General features: G+C 59.4%; 1 protein-coding gene across 1 annotated transcript in view; it reads right to left on the minus strand.

The window, feature by feature from the left end:
• The window catches only part of EFCAB6 (EF-hand calcium binding domain 6), a 91,089-nt gene extending 81,849 nt beyond the window's left edge, over positions 1-9,240 (minus strand). The window contains exons 1-2 of the mRNA XM_055144017.1: positions 9,134-9,240; positions 1,504-1,598 (exon numbers count right to left, since the gene is read on the minus strand). Of these exons, the coding sequence (XP_054999992.1) occupies positions 1,504-1,562 (59 nt within the window). The 5' untranslated portion in view covers positions 1,563-1,598; positions 9,134-9,240. The remainder of the gene's footprint in view (positions 1-1,503; positions 1,599-9,133) is intronic.
• Between the last annotated feature and the right edge of the window lie 8,497 nt (positions 9,241-17,737).

Here is a 17,737-nt window from a genome sequence, read left to right on the forward strand (position 1 = left end):
CAGGGAGTCCAGAGCGCCCCCGGGGGCCACCCAGAGGAGGGGCAGCCCCCCATCAGCACGGTGCTTAGTGTCGGGGCCCACATTACCAACAGGAGGACAGCCTGGCCCCTGGGGGGCAGCTGATGGGCGAGCACAGTGCTCAGCCGGAGCCGTGGGGGGAACAGGAGAGACAGGTCGGCTGCGGGGCGCAGGCAAGCCTCAGCTGACGTGGGCCTGAGCGGGAAGGCGAGCGAAGGGCAGGGGCATGGACCAGGGGCTGAGCTGGCGCCAGGAAAGGCGCCATCCCCGGGGCCTACAGCTGCCCCGTGGGTCAGGAGGTGGACGCTGGTGCAGATAGGTCAGAGCCTAGCGCTGCACCCCACCCATGGACACACACAGACACACGTGCTGCCCGGAGGTCCGACGTCTGGGCACGCGTCCCACGAGCATATGGGCAGGGGCCACGCGGAGGCCACAAATGACCGCCTCCTCTCTCCATCCATAAATCCACTCCCTGCTAACAGTGAGGCGTGCCAGGGCTGGAGCCTCCTGCCTCGCCACCCACCCGAGGCGCCAGATAATCGCCCGGAAATGCGCTGCCTGGTGTGTGCTTTATTACCGGAGTACAGAGTGATCTGACTCAAGGAACGCTTTCGCTGAAGACAGCAAGAAAGAAGACTCAGTTGCACAGACGAGCCCTGCCCGCCCCTCGGAGCGGACTGGGCCTCATCCACGGGGGCCACGTGCTCCCCCCCGCCCTGCCCAGTGGGGACCGGCCTGTCCCTCGCCACTGCCTGGCACCCCTCCTCTTCTCCCTTCTCCTGGCTGCCAGGCCAACACCAGGGAGGCACCACTTGCCACGCGCATGTCTGAGCACCAGCTACGGGGGACTCGGGGTGGGGCCCCCGGGACACTGCCCCAGAGCATCCAGAAGGGAGAGCGGGTCTGCTCTGCCGAGCCAAGCCCGCTGCTCATCATAGGGCCACAAAGCTCTGCTTTGGGTGGGGGGGCTGAGAGGCCCCAGTTCTAGCCCTGCCTGCCCCTGACCCCTGTAGCTGCACGTGGCCCCGAAACAGAAAACAAGGGTAACACTCTACTGGGGCCAGGGGCTCAGAACTTCACCAGCACCTCGAGGCCACCCGAGGCTGATGCAGACACACGTCGGTCGCCAGACAGCTGTCCCCACGGCCCAGAGTCCCCCTTGCTGCCTCTCCGGCTTCTCAGGCACTCGCTGGAAGCCGGCCCGCCACCGCAGAGCAGACTGGGGTGTGGAGCAAGTCCTATTTATAGAGGTGGACCTGCCACGGTCCCCAGCTGCCGGCTAGGCACGCAGGCATCCCACTGCTGCCCCCTACAGGCCAGTGGGTGCCTTGCATGGTGGGAGACAGACCGGCAGCCTGACCTTGCCTGCATCCAGTTGGGGCTCCCAAAGGCTGCGACCCCCAAGCTGAATGCGCCTGGCTGGCTGCAGGAGTGACCCCCATAGAGCAGATGTCCAGGCCCTGTCCACCCCGGGCCGCTCACCTGGCCTTGGTGGTGCCGGCTTTGATGTTGCTGTTGGCAATCATGCTATCCTGGTTCATGGTCTTCAAGATCAACTCTTTCTGGGAACGGGAATTCTGAAAGACAAGAGAGCCGGGGTTAGGGGGCGATGCCCAGGGGTCCACTCCCCAAGCCCAGAGACCTGCCCCGGGGCTGCAATCCATGCCAGAGATGTGCGGGGCTCCCGAGAATAGAGTGCCCAGGCTCCTCCGCTGCCTCCTCATAAACCTCACTCTCAAGTTCAGGTTTCTAGGATGAAGCTACTTTACATCAACTCCCCATCAGCTGGTTCTACTTCCTGTACCTCATCTCACTCACACACACACACACACACACACTTCCTGATGCATCCCTCTATTTCCCATATATCCACTAGAATGATCTTTTTCTGTTTGTTTATTTTTGGGCCACAGCCCTCAGTGCTCAGAGATTGCTCCTGGCAGGGCTAGGAATGGACCGTGTCAGCCATGTGTGATATCACCTGCCCTGCTATGGGTCTGGTCCTCGAATGATCATTTTCAACATGCTGATCTCCAGAGACTTCCCTGCCGTGAGACTCTGTGGCTGAGCTGGAGAGAAGCTCAGTGGCTGGGTGAAGATACTGCACACAGTAGCCCGGGTGCCCCCCAGCACCCCAGAACAACTGGGAGTAACCCACTTGAGCACTGAGCCGAGAGCAGCCCTGATTTCCACTGGTTGCGCCCCAAAAAAATCAATCCAACTTCTTCCAGCTGCTCATGCAATCCAGACCAGCGTGTCCAGACCAGCCACTTGGCCACATCCCAAGCTGGCCCTCTCAGGCTTCCCGAGCTGTTCTGTCCCAGGCAAGAACAAACGGGCCCATGCGCGCCCTCAATGCCGACATTCAGAAAGCATCGTGGTGGGGCTGGAGCAATAGCACAGTGGGTAGGGCGTTTGCCTTGCACACAGCCGACCTGGGTTCGATTCCCAGCATTCCATATGGTCCCCTGAGCACCGTCAGGAGTAATTCCTGAGTGCAGAGCCAGGAGTAGCCCCTGTGCATTGCCAGGTGTGACCCAAAAAGCAAAAAAAAAAAAAAAAAGAAAGAAAGAAAAGAAAGCATCTTGGCTTCCTCATCACTTCCTCAGGAGCATCAGGAAGCATCCAGACACCCCACACAAGGCCAGGCCATGCTGTCCAGGGCCCAAAGTCCGGCCACGCCCCCGCATCCCTCCAGACTTGAGGCCTCATGACAGCGTGAACACCACTCACACCTGCTCTCACCGGCCACAGGGCCCAGGCCAAGGATGGGTACAGAAGTGTCAGAACTACTGAGCAAGAGAGTCATCAGCCGGGGAGGGGTGTCACATGGCCAGTGCGGTATGAGCCCTGCCCTCAGTTGCTGCCCTCCTGCCCTCTCATACGGGGGTCTGGGAGGACACCCAGAATCTGCACCCGGCCCCTCTCCGCCCAAGGCCCCACCTCAGGCTTCTCTTGGCTCCTCCTGCCCCAGTAACCGGATTGTTTCCCCTCAAGTCAAGCATCAGAGCCGTTTCTGCCGGAGACGCATGTGAGAACTGCTGGCTCGGCCCAGTTGGATGGGCAGGGACCGGGCAGCCCCCCAGCCCACCGGAGCCCGGAACCAGAGCCTGTGCACGGGGGAAATGGGGGACAGGGGCGCTCTGCACCCCAACTGCATTGCCCCTGGGTCTCCTGGGAGATCTCCCAGTGCAACGAGAGCCACCGTCCATCCCGCAGGCATGCGGTCTGCAGTCCACCTCCTCACTGTAGAGTCCCCCTGCCCACAGAACCCTGAGCCCCACCACCCCCACCTCCCTTCCCAGTGAGCCTAAATCTGGGCTTGGCCCTGGCTGGAATCCCGTCACACCCAACCAGAAGAGCTTACACAGAGTGACAGGACAGCAGGTGGACACTGGCCTTGCACACACGCAAACCAGGCTCGAACCCGGCACCCCACAGAGGCTCCCAGCCCTACCAGGAGTGATCCCCGAGCACAGAGTCAGGGGTTAGCCCCGAGCCCAGCTGGGGTGGCCAAAATAAACAAAAAGGCTGAGGGGTAGCCCCTGACCCGAGGCTTCCAGGACTGCAACACCAAACTTCAGAGAATGGCCTTGTGGCTTTGTCCGGCCAGTCACTTGGCTGGATCCTGGACCAAAAGACCAAAGGGTCTGTCAGTAAGTTGGAGGGGGGGGGTGAGGAGACGCCTGTGCACTGTGCAGTTGCCTCTGCAGGCACTGATGTCATCTGGAGTCCCGCCTGCTCTCTAGTGAGGCCCCGTGAGGGACTGGGTGGGCTCATCTTCCTACCGCCTTCGCACTGCCACGATTGTTCCTGGACCCTGGAGACCCTCAGTCATAACGTCTGACCCTGCAGCGACATGAAGGCCAGGCCAACTCTCCTCGAGCTGAAAGCCGCATGGAGCTCGGGGCCTGGACAGGCGCTGGGCCAAGTGACCAGCCACTCTGGCCTCACTCCCGCCTCTATGCAGGCTCTCCCAGGGAAGAGAAAGCCCGGGCATGTGGGATGCCCAGCATGGCCCGTGGCAGCAGGAGACACGAGCAGGGGCGACCCACAGCACCAGTGCCCGGCCCGGACCAGCAAACACGCAACACTGCCGAGCACGGGCCAGAACACAGTCAGAAGGAGAATTCCCTCCGCTGTTTGTTTATTTGCCAGATCGGGACTGATGTCCAGTTTTTCACAGATGCTATTTATATCAGAATCACAACAAAAGTGCCATCCATCTGCCTTGGCATCCAGAAAACATAATCCAACACAAGAGTCAAAGAGAAGCAGGAAAAACCCTCTGTGCAGCCAGACTGCAATGGCACCGAGACTGCTGGGCTGGGCACTGGGGCGGAAACCCCCACCTGGCCGGCATGAAAGGTCCCAGCGCCGGGGACAGTCGGGTCAGGGCCTCCCGTATCATGGGGTAACTTCCCGCCTGCCGGGAAGCGGGTGCCACAGAGTGCCTCGGTCGACTTGCCAGCATGCCTGGGCGCGGCCTGGCACACTGGGTGGGCAGAGGGCTGGCACCCTGCACGGAGGGTCAGACTGGCTCCGCCTGCTCAGGCACCAGCTGACCAGTTCATCAACCTTCTCCTAGCCCCAATCTGCACAGCCGCAAGATGAAGCTCATCTCTCCAGGCCCTGGGAGAGCGGCAAGGGTCGGGGGGAATGGGCAGTGAGCACCCACCGCCAGGTGCCGCCCTAGAGGCCCTGGACTCCATGGGGTGTGGCCCTGAGGGCCCCAAGCAGCCCCGCTTCCCTGGTCCTCAGACCCTGGCCTCCAGCCTACTGGGAGTGGCTCACAGACCCGAGGACAGTTTGGGAGCCCCCCAGTCCCTGCAACAGCCCCCAACAGTACACATGCTCAAACCCACTGGCTCCCCCCTACAGGCGTGACTCGGCCCAAGAGTGTCTTTGCTGGGGGTCGGGATCCAGTACAAAGGCCCACCAAGAGCCTCTGCAGCCTTCCAAATTCCCTGAGAAAAGCCATGTGAGAGAGAGGGAGGACGACCAAGAGCCAGGGAGGATGGTCCCCACAGCTCACTGGGGCAGTGACCAGGGGTGATGGACCTCACAGCTTCCTGGGGCAGGTGACCACACCAGGTTTGGTGCCAGCCCCCTGCCAGAGCTATGGAAGGACAGAGACATGGGTCTGAGTGCCTGGCTGCCCGGGGCTGTATCCAGCTCCTTCCAGTCCCAGGAAAGTACAGAGGCAGGCAGGTGCCGGCCTAGGGCAGGCCGCCAGTGGGAAGACGACGACGAGGGCTGGTGTGTGTCTCGGGGTCTCATGAGTGACTGAGGGGGTTGGCCTTAATCGGTGCAGAAAGTCCACAGACGGGCGATGCCAGCCCACGACCATCCCCCCTACAGGCCAAGACAGGACAGGGCCATGCCGGTGCTGAGAGGTTGAGTGTCCAGTGAAGAAACAGCCTGCCGCAAGGGAACCAAAGCTCACGCCCTCCCTGACGGAGCCACCCACCCGCCTGCAGCCCTCAGGGGGAGGACAGTGCTTCCCTGAGAACAGGAACTCCTCAGTCACCTGTTCTTTTCCTACTTTCTCTAAAAAAATTTGTGTTTTTTTGTGTTTTTGGGTCACACCTGGCAATGCTCAGGGGTTACTCCTGGCTCTGCACTCAGGAATTACTCCTGGTGGTGCTCAGGGGACCATATGGGATGCTGGGAATCAAATCCGGGTTGGCCGCGTGCAAGGCAAATGCCCTACCCACTGTGCTATCACTCCAGCCCCAGTTTTTTTTAATCTTGTTTGAAATTTCCTGAAGTTGTCAAACTCAAAGCTAAAATTTTGGTCCAACCCCACTAGACGTTGGGAGGCTGAAGTGGAGCCATCACAGGCTCCACTTTAAGACTGAAACTCAGCAGGCCATGGGGCTGGAGCGATAGCACAGCGGGTAGGGCGTTTGCCTTGCACGCGGCCGACCCTATGGGATGCTGGGAATCAAACCCGGGTTGGCCGCGTGCAAGGCAAACGCCCTCCCCACTGTACTATTGCTCCAGCCCCAGACAGTGACAGTTGTTATGCAACCAAACCCTATATAAGCTGCTCAGAATTCGGAGTCGGGGTCCTTGTCAAGACCCCACTGGGTTGGATGAGATTTGGACCCTAGCTCGAGCTAGCCATCAAGGGGCCTTGCATTTGCATCCTCTCGTCTCGTCTGGTCAATGTGCCAGAGAAACTCCCTTCCCGGGACATTACTCCATCACGGATGATCTGAGCACCCCTAGAACAAGGAGGGGGGCACCTGGCGACTGGCTGGGAGTCAGGCCTCCCTGGATGCCCGGGGCGCACCCAGAGCCCTGAGCCAACCAGGAGCCACAGTGCCCCCAAGGCCACGTGCCCTCACGACGGCTGCCTGCTCCCCCTCCACACTCAGCACTCATGCCTGCTCCTTGTCCACGCACAGTGCTCCTGCTCACTCCCCATTGACACACAATGCTGCCTATCCAAACAGTGCTCCCCGTCATGCACAACACTCCCCATCCACACGCAGTGCTCCTGCTCACTCCCCGTCCATGCACAGTGCTCCTGCTTGCTCCCCGTCCCCACCCGGCACAGCAAGGCCATGCAGGGTCACTTCATCACGGAATCAAACTTCCTGGTGGAAGCTCCTGAGACATCACCTGTCAGTGGCTCCAAGAGCCAAGACAAGACACAGACAAGCTCTGGGCAGCTCCCGAGAGCCCGAGGGAGGAGAGCGGGGCAGGGGACTGTTCCCCGGACAGCGGGGCACCACTCGGTTGCCAGGGAAGCACCAGTGATCCTGCAGGGTGGGTGGAGCGCGCCCGCCTGGAGCAGAGGGCAGGAACAGCACGTTAGCTCAGACAGGCAGTGTCGATCATGGAAGTAAAACAACTGTGGCGGCAGTCCCGAGAGCTGTCCCCAGAACTAAAAATGCCACTGGCTGAGGTGTCGGTGGTGGGAGGGGACCCTGAGGTTGGAGAAGGGCTGGGACACTGGTGGCAGGTGTGCAGCTAGCGTACTGCGCACCAGATACTCTGCTGTCAACAGGCTTCTAAGTCATGACGCCGGGACCAAAGGCGGGAGCGGAAACGCAGCGCTAAATGCCAAGAGGGTCCGACAGATCACTGACGCGACTGGGTGCTCATCGGCAGCGCGGCAGTTTGCTCACTAAGCCACAGGCCAGTGTGAGCCACCGGCGGTGCACACAGGCGTCCACGTGTTACAGAGAGCAGGACCCTTCACAGCTCATCGATTTTACTGTTTTGCCTCCACGGGCAGGTTCGGGAAAATCACACAAACACACACACACCGCCCAATTCTCAGCAAGTTCGGGAAAATCTCACACACACACACACACATACACACACCCAAACACACACACACGCCCAGTTCTCAGCAACCCTCATCATCCCAGCCGCTGTCCCAGGCACACACCTATTGGGCTCTCCTACACACACACACACACACACACACACACACACACACACGCCGCCCAGTTCTCAGCAACCCTCGTCATCCCAGCCGCTGTCCCAGGCACACACCTGTCGGGCTCTCCTACACACACACACACACACACACACACACACACACACACACACACCACTCAGTTCTCAGCAACCCTCGTCATCCCAGCCGCTGTCCCAGGCACACACCTGTCGGGCTCTCCTACACACACACACACACACACACACACACCACTCAGTTCTCAGCAACCTTCGTCATCCCAGCCGCTGTCCGGGACACACACTTCTCGGGCTCTCCTACAGCTGCTGTCTCGTCAGCAGCAGGTGGCCTCCCAGTCACAAGCTGCTTGGGGTGGACACCAGACCACGGGGCATCCTCCTGCCGCAGGTCATATGCCCACGGGCCAGCCGGCTGCAGGAAGGCCAGCACGGGTGCGGGAGAGGTCTCTGGGCATGGGGAAAAGGCGGGCGGCTGCAGAGGGAGGGGAAAGGTCTCGTGTCTGCCTACAAACATGCCCCGAGCCCGTGATCAGTGCGAGAAGGAAAAGGGGTCCAGTAGTGAATTTAGCCCTCTGCGGGAGGGGGTGGGGTGGGGGGATCCACAGGTCTCCGGGGGTCCTGCCGGATTCCTGCTCCAATCTCCAGAATTTGGTTTAGTCAGTGTTGGTGGGATTGAGAAAACGTTCAAGAGAGGAGGTGTATATGTATTGCAAACCGTGAGGCCCTGAAGGAGAGAGACAGACAGAGACAGAGAGACAGAGAAGCGCCTGCTATAGAGACAGCTTGGGTAGGGTTGGGGGGCTGGCGAGAGGGAAACTGGGGACACTGGCGGGGGGGAGGGGTGATGCACACTGGAGGGGCGGGTGTTGGAACTCGGTATGCCTCAAACCCAGTCCTGAGCAGCCTTGCAACTGTGTATCTCACGGCGAGACAATGAAACATAAATAGGGGACAGCGGGGAGGGCGTTTGCCTTGCACGCGGTCGACGCGGGTTCGAGTCCCAGCATCCCAGAGGGTCCCCTGAGCACCACCAGGGGTGACTCCCGAGTGCAGAGCCAGGAGTGACCCCTGAACATCGGCCGGGTGTGACCCCAAAAAGCCAAAAATGAATGAAGTTTTACAGAGAGGGAGTCGCACAGTCCGTGACGCGCCCCCCCAGCAGGAAAAACGCTTCCCACGGCGCGTCAGGCGCCGCCTCCACAGACCCTCAGAGAACAGAGGCGCTTCCCGAGCCAGGCGAAAGCGAGGGCTGGAGAGACTCTGGGGGGCGCGCCCTGGACCCCGCCGCGGGCGCCCACCCGCCCGAGGTCACGCGGCGTCGTGGACCTGTGCTTCCAAGTCCCCAGACCCAGACTGGGCAGGCCTCCGGAGGGCGAGGAATGTTCTGGAAAGGCGAGGAATGTTCTCGAAGGGCGGCCCTCTGGGCATGATCAGCGTGACGCCGAGCCGGGGACCGCCCTGAGGTGCGGCGTGGCCGCCCCCGACGCCGAGGCACCAGGGTCGGGGGGGAGGCGCGGGGCGCCTCGGGGGCGTCTGCGGAGGCCCTCACGGGGCGGGGCGCGGCACCCCCACTGACCGGGCCCCCCGCGGGCCGTCCTGTCCACCGGGCGGCCCGGCGCCCGAGGCGCCCCAGCCCGGCCCGGCCCAAGGCGCGGGGCCGCCACGCGGCCGCCCTTACCCGCGCCCCGCCTTGCTGCTCCGCCCCGAGTGGCCACAGCTGCGCGCAGGCCGCCGGCCGCTGCGACGCGGAGCCCAGCCTCCGCGCATCTCCCGGACGCTGTTGCCCGCGCGACGGCGGCGCCCGCTGATTGGAGGACGGGCCTCCGCACGTGGCAAGAAGACCAGCTGTGATTGGCTCTCCGGGGAAGCCGAGGGCCGGGGCGTGGCCTTTCTGGCGGCCCCGCCCCGCACAGCTCGCTCCCACCGGAAGTGCCGTCCGCGGAGCGCGGGAACCACCGCGGAGAAGACCGCGAGGGCTGCTGGCCACGTTCCCCGCGGCCTGGACACCGTCTCCAGACGCACGGCCGGGACCGCCGGGCTTCTGCTTTGAGGAACAGTTTGGCTGTTCCCATCACACGCTCAGGGCCTGTTGTCAGCGCGAAAGGAGAAATGGACCCGGGGCCCCTCCACGTGCCGCGGCCACCCGCATGCTCGGCCCAGCGCCGCACGGTGGATGGTTTCAGCCACCCGAGACGGACCCGCCGACCTCCCGGCTGGACGGCACCTAATGAGCCGGCCCTCTGGGTGGCGATGATGACGACAGCCATGCTCCAGAGGAGAACCCCCCCCCCACACACACACACATGCACGCGCGTACATATGCATATACACACGCCTGCACACATATATGGACACATGCATGCATGCACACACACGCCTGTATGTTGGATATCATTGGTTTGTCCTTTCCCCCTTGCCACTAGGAGCTTAGGTTTATCAGTCACACCCATCAAAGTGCTCCCGAGTCACTCCCATTCCTTTGTTTATCTGTAACCACTTCTACCAGTTTATCTGCTCTTTCTCTAATCAAACTCTGTTAATTGGTAAGGTCAGAACTTCCTAGGACACTGAATATTATAACATTGCCTTTCTCTCCTCTTTATGCCTTTTGAATAATTTACTTTAAAGCTATGTCTTTTTTGTATAGACACAAAAAGACAATATTATGTTTTTGTAACTTGGGACTTAATTGGCCTTGAATATTATCCCCTCCCGGGCATCTGCTTTCTCCACTTAAGCCTCAGTTGCCCTCAGTTCCTAGCACCCCAAAGTAGGGTCCCCGACGTGGGACAGGAAGGATCCAGGGCAAGTGGTGAGTTATGTGCTACCTTGGCATCGAGATGGGCCTGGCCAAAGTGCCTAATTCTTAACTATAAGTTAAGAGCTTGGTCATAGACAAATGCTGTCATGATCCAATGGTAATTATGAAACTGGGACCCTGCTAGGGAATAGGAAAGACTGTTCTGGCCTGAGCACTGTAGTCTGAGATTGAGATGGCCCCAGGAGAGCAATTCTATAAGCTTTAATGCATCTCTTATTGTGTCCATACAAAATGATTAATATTATGAATTCTTATATGTTTGCTGGCTGAGGAGAAGAGAAACACATTCATGGGACTCTGCCCTTGGGTGGATCCTCCTGCTGAAAGAGAATTAAGTCCTAGGAGAAGCATCCCCTCAGGGAAAAGAACCTTACCCTATTGCTGACCACACCTATGTGTATGCCCCAACCCCCTCATGCTGTGGAGATTTAACTAGGCTGTAAGAGTGGGTTGGGGGGCCAGATCCACAGGGGCCAGATCCACGGGGGCCAGAGCCACAGATCGAGAGAGAGACCGAGAGCCAGGAGAGAGGCAGAGAGAGAGAGAGAGAGAGAATGAAGTAGGATGGGGGAGAAAGAAGCAGGAGGAGAATTCCAGAGGAGAGTGTATAGAGGGAAGATTGGAATAAACTGCAAGTGAGACCAACCATCTTGGCTCCGTTCCGTTCCTTCACCTGCCTCACCGCGCTCGCCTTTCTTTTTATTTTTGTGTTTTACACACCTGTACACATGCACATGCAAACACATGCACACATGCATACATCCACAGTCACATACGCGCACATGCACACAACTGTGTGCACACGCACACACTCGCACATACACTCATGCACACACACACCCCGAATATTATTGCTTGACGTTCAGGGACAGAAAGATAGTCCAGGTGTAAGGCAGTGCCTTGCTTGTGTGAGTTTTGCTCGGACAAAATGGCGACCGGGACTGATGAAGACCGGCTTACTAGACAGCAACGTTCCTGGAACCAAACATCACCGTGCCCCCAGCACGGGAGACAGGACTTAAGGCCCACCCGGCGCCAGGAGGCCACCAGGCTGCTTCCCGTCTCCTCACCATCCGGCCCCTGTGGGTCACAGGAGCCGGACCAAGTGCATGGATTCCGCTAGTCTTGCTTCCCTTTTCCCGCCCAAAACAACTTACAAATCCAAACCAGTTTCTCCTAGGCCGTGGCTCTACCCCAGCCTCCCCCGAGGTTCATAGAGTACCCCCGGGAGCGGCCCCCAATAAACTTCTACTTCCTTCACTTGTCTCTGTGTTGGCCGAGGTCACCGACCTGTCAGCACGCAGCAGGCCTGGGTTCGATCTCTGTCGCTGTAAGGGCGAAACTGACGCCATGACAGGCGGCAGAAATGAGAAAAACCAGGCGGGCCTCAGGTTCAGTTCCTGGAACTGGAACAGATTCAGTCTCCCAGCAATGAAACAGCCCACCTGAGCCCACCTGGGAAAGTTCCCGGGCTCAGCAAGTGGCTCCATTAATTCTCACATGCCCCAGAAATTGCTTTTTGTTAACCCTAGAAGAAAGAGAAGTCTATGTAATCATAAAATGGGTACTGATACTGGAAATTAGTGTTTAACTGTTGCCTAACCACTGTTACCCTGGACACTTGCCAACACACCTCTGTTTGGTAACTAAGATCCTTTTTTTTTTTTCCTTTTTGGGTCACACATGGCAATGCACAGGGGTTACTCCTGGCTCTGCACTCAGGAATTACTCCTGGGATGCTGGGATTCGAACCCGGATCGGCCGCGTGCAAGGCAAACGCCCTACCCGCTGTGCTATCGCTCCAGCCCCTAAGATTCTTTTTTGAAACAATAAGGCACGTACGGCTTATGTAATCAAACCCTGTATAAACTGCTTGCTGCCTGAAGTCAGGGTCTATCAAGAGACCACTCTGGGGGTGAGATAATTGACCCCAGTCTACTGGAATAAACCTCTTCTGCTTTTGCATTATCGAGTCAGTGTTTCTGTCCGTCTCGCCGCTTGGGAACCCAGAATCCTGGACTTAACAGCACCACATACAGCCCCCACCACCACCACCACCACCAGGAGTGATTCCTGGCAGCAGAATCAGGAGTTAAGCCCCAGCACACCTGGTGTGATCTCAAAACAAACACTAGAATACTGCCCGCACAGATCAACAGGAGGGAAGTAAAGGCACGGAGACCCCAAGCTGTGGGACTTGGAAAAAGAGCAGAAACTCTGTGTGTGTGTGTGTATCTGTCTGTCTGTCTGTCTGTCTGTCTATCTGTTTGTCTGTGTGTCTGTGTGTTTGTGTCTCTATCTGTGTCTGTGTCTTGGGGTAGGGGGTCAGGCCACCCTAGGCAGGATAACTTCATTCCAGTGCCAGGGCTCTGGTGCTGGAGGCCCTCGGGGGGCCACACCATACATAGGGGGCCCCAGAGACCCCAACACAAGCCAGTAAAGACACTGCCCCGGGTCCAGGCCTCTCTGCACGGCCGGTGTCCGGGGCAGAGCCCCACGCACTCGCCCCGCGCACAGGCCTTGTTGCTGGTGTTTGTTGAGCTCTTTACTAATTAGAAACCTTTGCACCGTTTCCCTGCAGGTGGGGCAGGGAAAACGCTGGTGGTTGGTGGCTGCCCCCAGAGAACCCAACTTCCAGATGCTCCACAACCGACTTCGTTCTCCAGCCACTGACAGTCTCAAAGTTTCAGGTGTAAATAGATCCTGAGGTAAAAAAAAAAAAAAAAAAAAAAGGCTGAGGTGGTTTATTGCGTCTCAGAACAGCCAGGGAACGATCCCCCACCCACCCCCCTCTCGCCTTCCTCCCCTCCCCCTCTCTCCCTCTCTCCCCCTCCCTCCCTTCCGCTCCCAGCATGCTCTGGCGTCTCCCATCTATAAAGAAAAACTCCCTCCTCGTTTCCGTCTCTCTGCGCCTCTCCAGCCCACCTCCCCCCTGCACGTGCCCACCCGCCGCCTCCCCACTCCCCGGTGATCTGGAGCAGAAGGGGGGGCTCTACCCACCCTGCCTCTCGGCCCCCCCGAAGAGCCAGCAGCCCCGACCACCACTCCTCAGAGCTAAAAGACTCTCATGGGGTTTCCGTCTGCTCCCGGAAGCACCCACGGGCCAGCGTCCCTCTGGGCAACCCTTGGGCATCAGGGTTCATAGCAGCTTCCAGCCCTCCCCTGGGCCATTGATGCCATCAGCTCTCCAAGGTCCTGACCAGCCCCAGGAGCCCCCGCAGGGCCCCCAGCGCCCCCAGGTCTCTTCCTGAGCTCATCTTCAGGATCCCATCTGCCAGGGTCTGGTGGCATCCCCTCTGCCCCACCTAGGGAGCTGAAGCACCCGCACACCTGCCCCTGGACTCGGCAAAAGGGCCCAGCTGCTGGGGCTGGAGCAATAGCACAGCGGGGAGGGCGTTTGCCTTGCACGCAGACGACCCAGGTTCGAATTCCAGCATCCCATGTGGTTCCCTGAGCACCGCCAGAAGTAATTCCTGAGTGCAGAGCCAGGAGTAACCCCTGAGCATCACCAGGTGTGACCCAAAAAGCAAAAAAAAAGGAAAAAAAGGCTCAGCTGGCCAAAGCTGACAGGGCGAGTCCGGTCCTTAGAACCAGATTGCCACCGTGGGATGTGGAGGGGCGGTCACCCCCGCATCAGCAAGGCTCCCCCCAAGATTCCAGAGCCGGATGAGGGGCAGGAACTAGGGCGATCGGACTGACACCTTTCCCAGGATGGGGGTCGCAGCTGCTGGAGGTGGGGCTGGACCGGTGGGAGGGACAGAACTGTCCAATGCTGTGGTCATTCTAAGGACAAGACTTGGAGCGGGCCCCCAAGCCTTTTTTCCACAGCCGGTGCCACACTTCACGTCGCACCCCCACCCCGCGCTGCAGCGCTCTGCTTTGGGTGTGGAAATCGGAAGCGCTTCCAGCGAGAGAAGAGGGTCCCGGCTGCTCTAATGCTGTGGTCCCGCAGGCTGCAGGGACGGAGGGCGGCGCGCGCCCCCCAGCGGCCACTCCTGGGAGGAACCTCGTTGCAAGCCGCGCGCGATGATGTCAGGCTCCTCCACGATGCGATAATAAACGCAGCGCGGGGGGCCCCCCCACCCGCCGCGGAAGCCCCCACAGCAGGCGCCGATTAACCCCAAGATGTGAAGTGCCCGGGCAGAGCGATAGCACAGCGAGCGGGAAGGGTGTTTGCCTTGCATGCGGCGGACCCAGGTTCGATTCCCAGCATCCCACAGGGTCCCCCCAGCACCGCCAGGAATAATTCCTGAGTGCATGAGCCTGGAGTAACCCCTGTGCATCGCCGGGTGTGACCCAAAAAGCAAAAAAAAAAGTAAAATTAAATTGTTCATTTTATTTATTTTTATTTTTTATTTTTTTGCTTTTTGGGTCACACCCAGCGATGCACAGGGGTTACTTTTGGCTTTGCACTCAGGAATTACTCCTGGCGGTGCTTGGGAGACCATATAGGATGCCGGGGATCGAACCCGGGTCCGCCACTTGCAAGGCAAACGCCCTACCCGCTGTGCTATCGCTCCGGCCCCATCATTTTATTATTTTATTACAATGGGGTGCCTAGGTCACACCCAGTGGTGCTTAGGGATCACTCCTGGTAGGGCTCAGGGGACCATAGGGGATGCTGGGGATCAAACCCAAGTCAGCCACGTGCGAGACAAGTGCCCCTAAATTGTTAACTCTCACTCCGACCTCCTAAATGGTTTATAATTTCTTTTTCTAAATTTTTTGGAGGGGATGTCGTGGTCTCCTGGATGCCAACCATACGCACAAGACAGTAGTGCCCGCCGGGGTGCACCCGCGTGCGGGCAGCCGAGTGCAGGGTGGGCGTTTGGAACTTTAAGGATCGAGCCTGCCCCCCACCCGCTCAGTGGGCCCAGATTGCAGCGCTCAGAACAATGGAGGAAGGAGCACTTACATCAGACAGTCTCATCTTCCACCTGGCCACCAGCAAAGCCAGCAATCCTGAGCAATTCTCCTCCGCTATGGAAGCAGCTGGTAATTAGCGCAGCTTAGCATTTAATTTGCCTTTAGTTAGGTAACAAGCATGTGTTGATTACCTGACAGGAGCGCGCTTTCCTGGGGAGAAACAGGCCCTGCTCAGGCTGCCAGGGACCGGGGACCGGACCCCTCAGAAAGAAAGCTCAGAAAGCGCCGCTTCTCATTTAAGCCAAGGACGTCAGCACCCTCTCCTGGGGGGTCACTCCTCACGGAAAAACTCCCTCTCAAGATCCGCCGGCAATGGGGACGCCCCATCACTCATCCCGTCCTAGCGCCCCTGAGAGCCGGGGAACTGCCAACAGAATTATGCCTTCTGCCCCCAAGTTTGCAAGAAGCTGGTGGCCAGAGAAATAGTCTGATGGTGCTTCCCGGGAGCCCAGCGCCCCCCAGTGCTGGGGAAGGGACAAGACAGCCAAGTGGGCGGCGGCAGAGCCCAGGAGGCCGGCAGTGTGTGTGTGGGGGGGGGAGGCACCTTAGTATTTCACTGCCCATCCCTTAAAACTTTTTGAATTTGGGGGCCGGTGAGACAGTTTAGCAGGCACGGCACTTGCCTTGCATGCAACCAAGCAGACAATCCAGGTTTGATCCAGAGCAACCCATATAGTCCCAACCCTGCCAGGAGTCATCCCTGAGCACAGAGCCAGGAGTCATCCCTGAGCACAGAGCCAGGAGTAAGCCCTGAGCACAGAGCTAGGAGTCAGCCCTGAGCACAGTCAAAAGTGAGCCCTGAGGGGCTGAAGCAATAGCACAGTGGGTAGGGCGTTTGCCTTGCACACGGTCGACCCGGGTTCGATTCCCAGCATCCCATATGGTCCCCCGAGCACCGCCAGGAGTGATTCCTGAGTGCATGAGCCAGGAGTAACCCCTGTGCATCGCCGGGTGTGACCCAAAAAGAAAAAAAAAATAAAAAGTGAGCCCTGAGCACAGAGTCAGGAGTCAGCCTTGAGCACAGAGCCTGGAGGGACCCTGAGCACAGAGCCAGGAGTGACCATGAGCACAGAGCCAGGAGACCTGAGCAGAGCCAGGAATCAGCCCTGAGCACAAAGCCAGGAGTGAACCCTAAACACAGCCAGGTATAGCCCGGACACATATATTTTTTTAATTTTCCTATCTTTTTAAAATTGTTCAATCTTAAGCACTGTGGTACAGTTACTGGCAGAGTTCTGTGCACTGTCCCAGGGAAGCACCTCTGTCCAGTTTTTCCCAGCTCACTTCTCCACCAAGGAAGGTGGAAGGAGTTGGCCTTGGGAAGTGTGTGTGTGTGTGTGTGTGTGTGTGTGTGTGTGTGTGTGTGTGTGTAAAGGCGCCAAATCCACCATGCTGCCCACCAGCAGTGGAGAGACCGGGGCGGGAGATATCGGGGTCTTCTGAGCAAAATGCAGGGACTGAAAACTCAGTGGCTGTGACCCTGTTAAGTGGGGGGACCACTGGTGAGCACAGGCGGGGAGGTGGGTGGTGGTCTGCGCTCCCCCTCTTCCTAGGGCACCCGATCAAACAGCCCTGGTTCCCAGGCAGAGCGGGGAGGCCCCCAGCCCCTACCCCCCACCCCCCCACCCCCCGCTGTACAGAATTTTATCCCTATAAATTGCCAACCGACTCACATTTTCTAAGGAAAATGGGGGGGGGGGGTGCTGCAGATGTTTCCTCTCCAGCTGCCTCCCCACACCCCACCCGAGGCACGGCCTGGCACAGGGTCTTGGGGCGCCCACTCTCAAGGAGAAGAAAGTGCATCTTTGGGTGTGGTACTTTTTTCTTTTAACACATTTGCGTCCGCCAAGACGGCTTTTAATAGCGCACCGACTCCCTACATCAGCCACGGACAGATTCCGGGACAGCAGCGCAGACATCTGGTGCCAGACAGCACCCGGGGGCGCCGCGAGGCAGAGATTGGTGGAGGACGCGGCGCTGTGGGCACCGAGGCGGGCGAGGGCGGGCCAGCTGCGTGACGGGCGCCTTCCCAAGACGCGCGCCTTGTGGGGCACCCACGTCCCGCTCTCGTCTGCCGCCCTCGGCACGAGTCACTAGCCTGCCCAGCTGCCGCTGAATGGGGTCGGGTGCCTCCCAGCTACCCTCGAGGGCGCAGCGCAGGGTCAGACCTGAGTGGCGCGTTCCCCACCCTCCTCCCACCTGCCTCTCTCTTTGTCCCCCTGCCAGCTCTGCGCCCGCTAGGTTCCCTCTGCGTGCCCAGGCCCCGCCGGGTACCCCATGAGCACCCTGCACCCCAGCAGACCCCTGCACCCAAGGAGTCCCCCTGCTTACCCTGCAACCTAGGAGTCCCCCCTGCACACCCTGCACCCCAGGAGCCCCCCTGCGCGCCCTGCCCAGTGGGGTCCCTCCTGCGCACCCTGCTCAGCGGGGTCCCTCCTGCGCGCCCTGCACCCCAGGAGCCCCCCTGCGCGCCCTGCCTAGCGGGGTCCCCCCTGCGCGCCCTGGGCCCGCCTGGGAAAGGAGCGCGAGTTTGCG

This window comes from Sorex araneus, chromosome 6 (assembly GCF_027595985.1).
Source record: "Sorex araneus isolate mSorAra2 chromosome 6, mSorAra2.pri, whole genome shotgun sequence".
NCBI classification, from domain to species: Eukaryota; Metazoa; Chordata; class Mammalia; order Eulipotyphla; family Soricidae; genus Sorex; species Sorex araneus.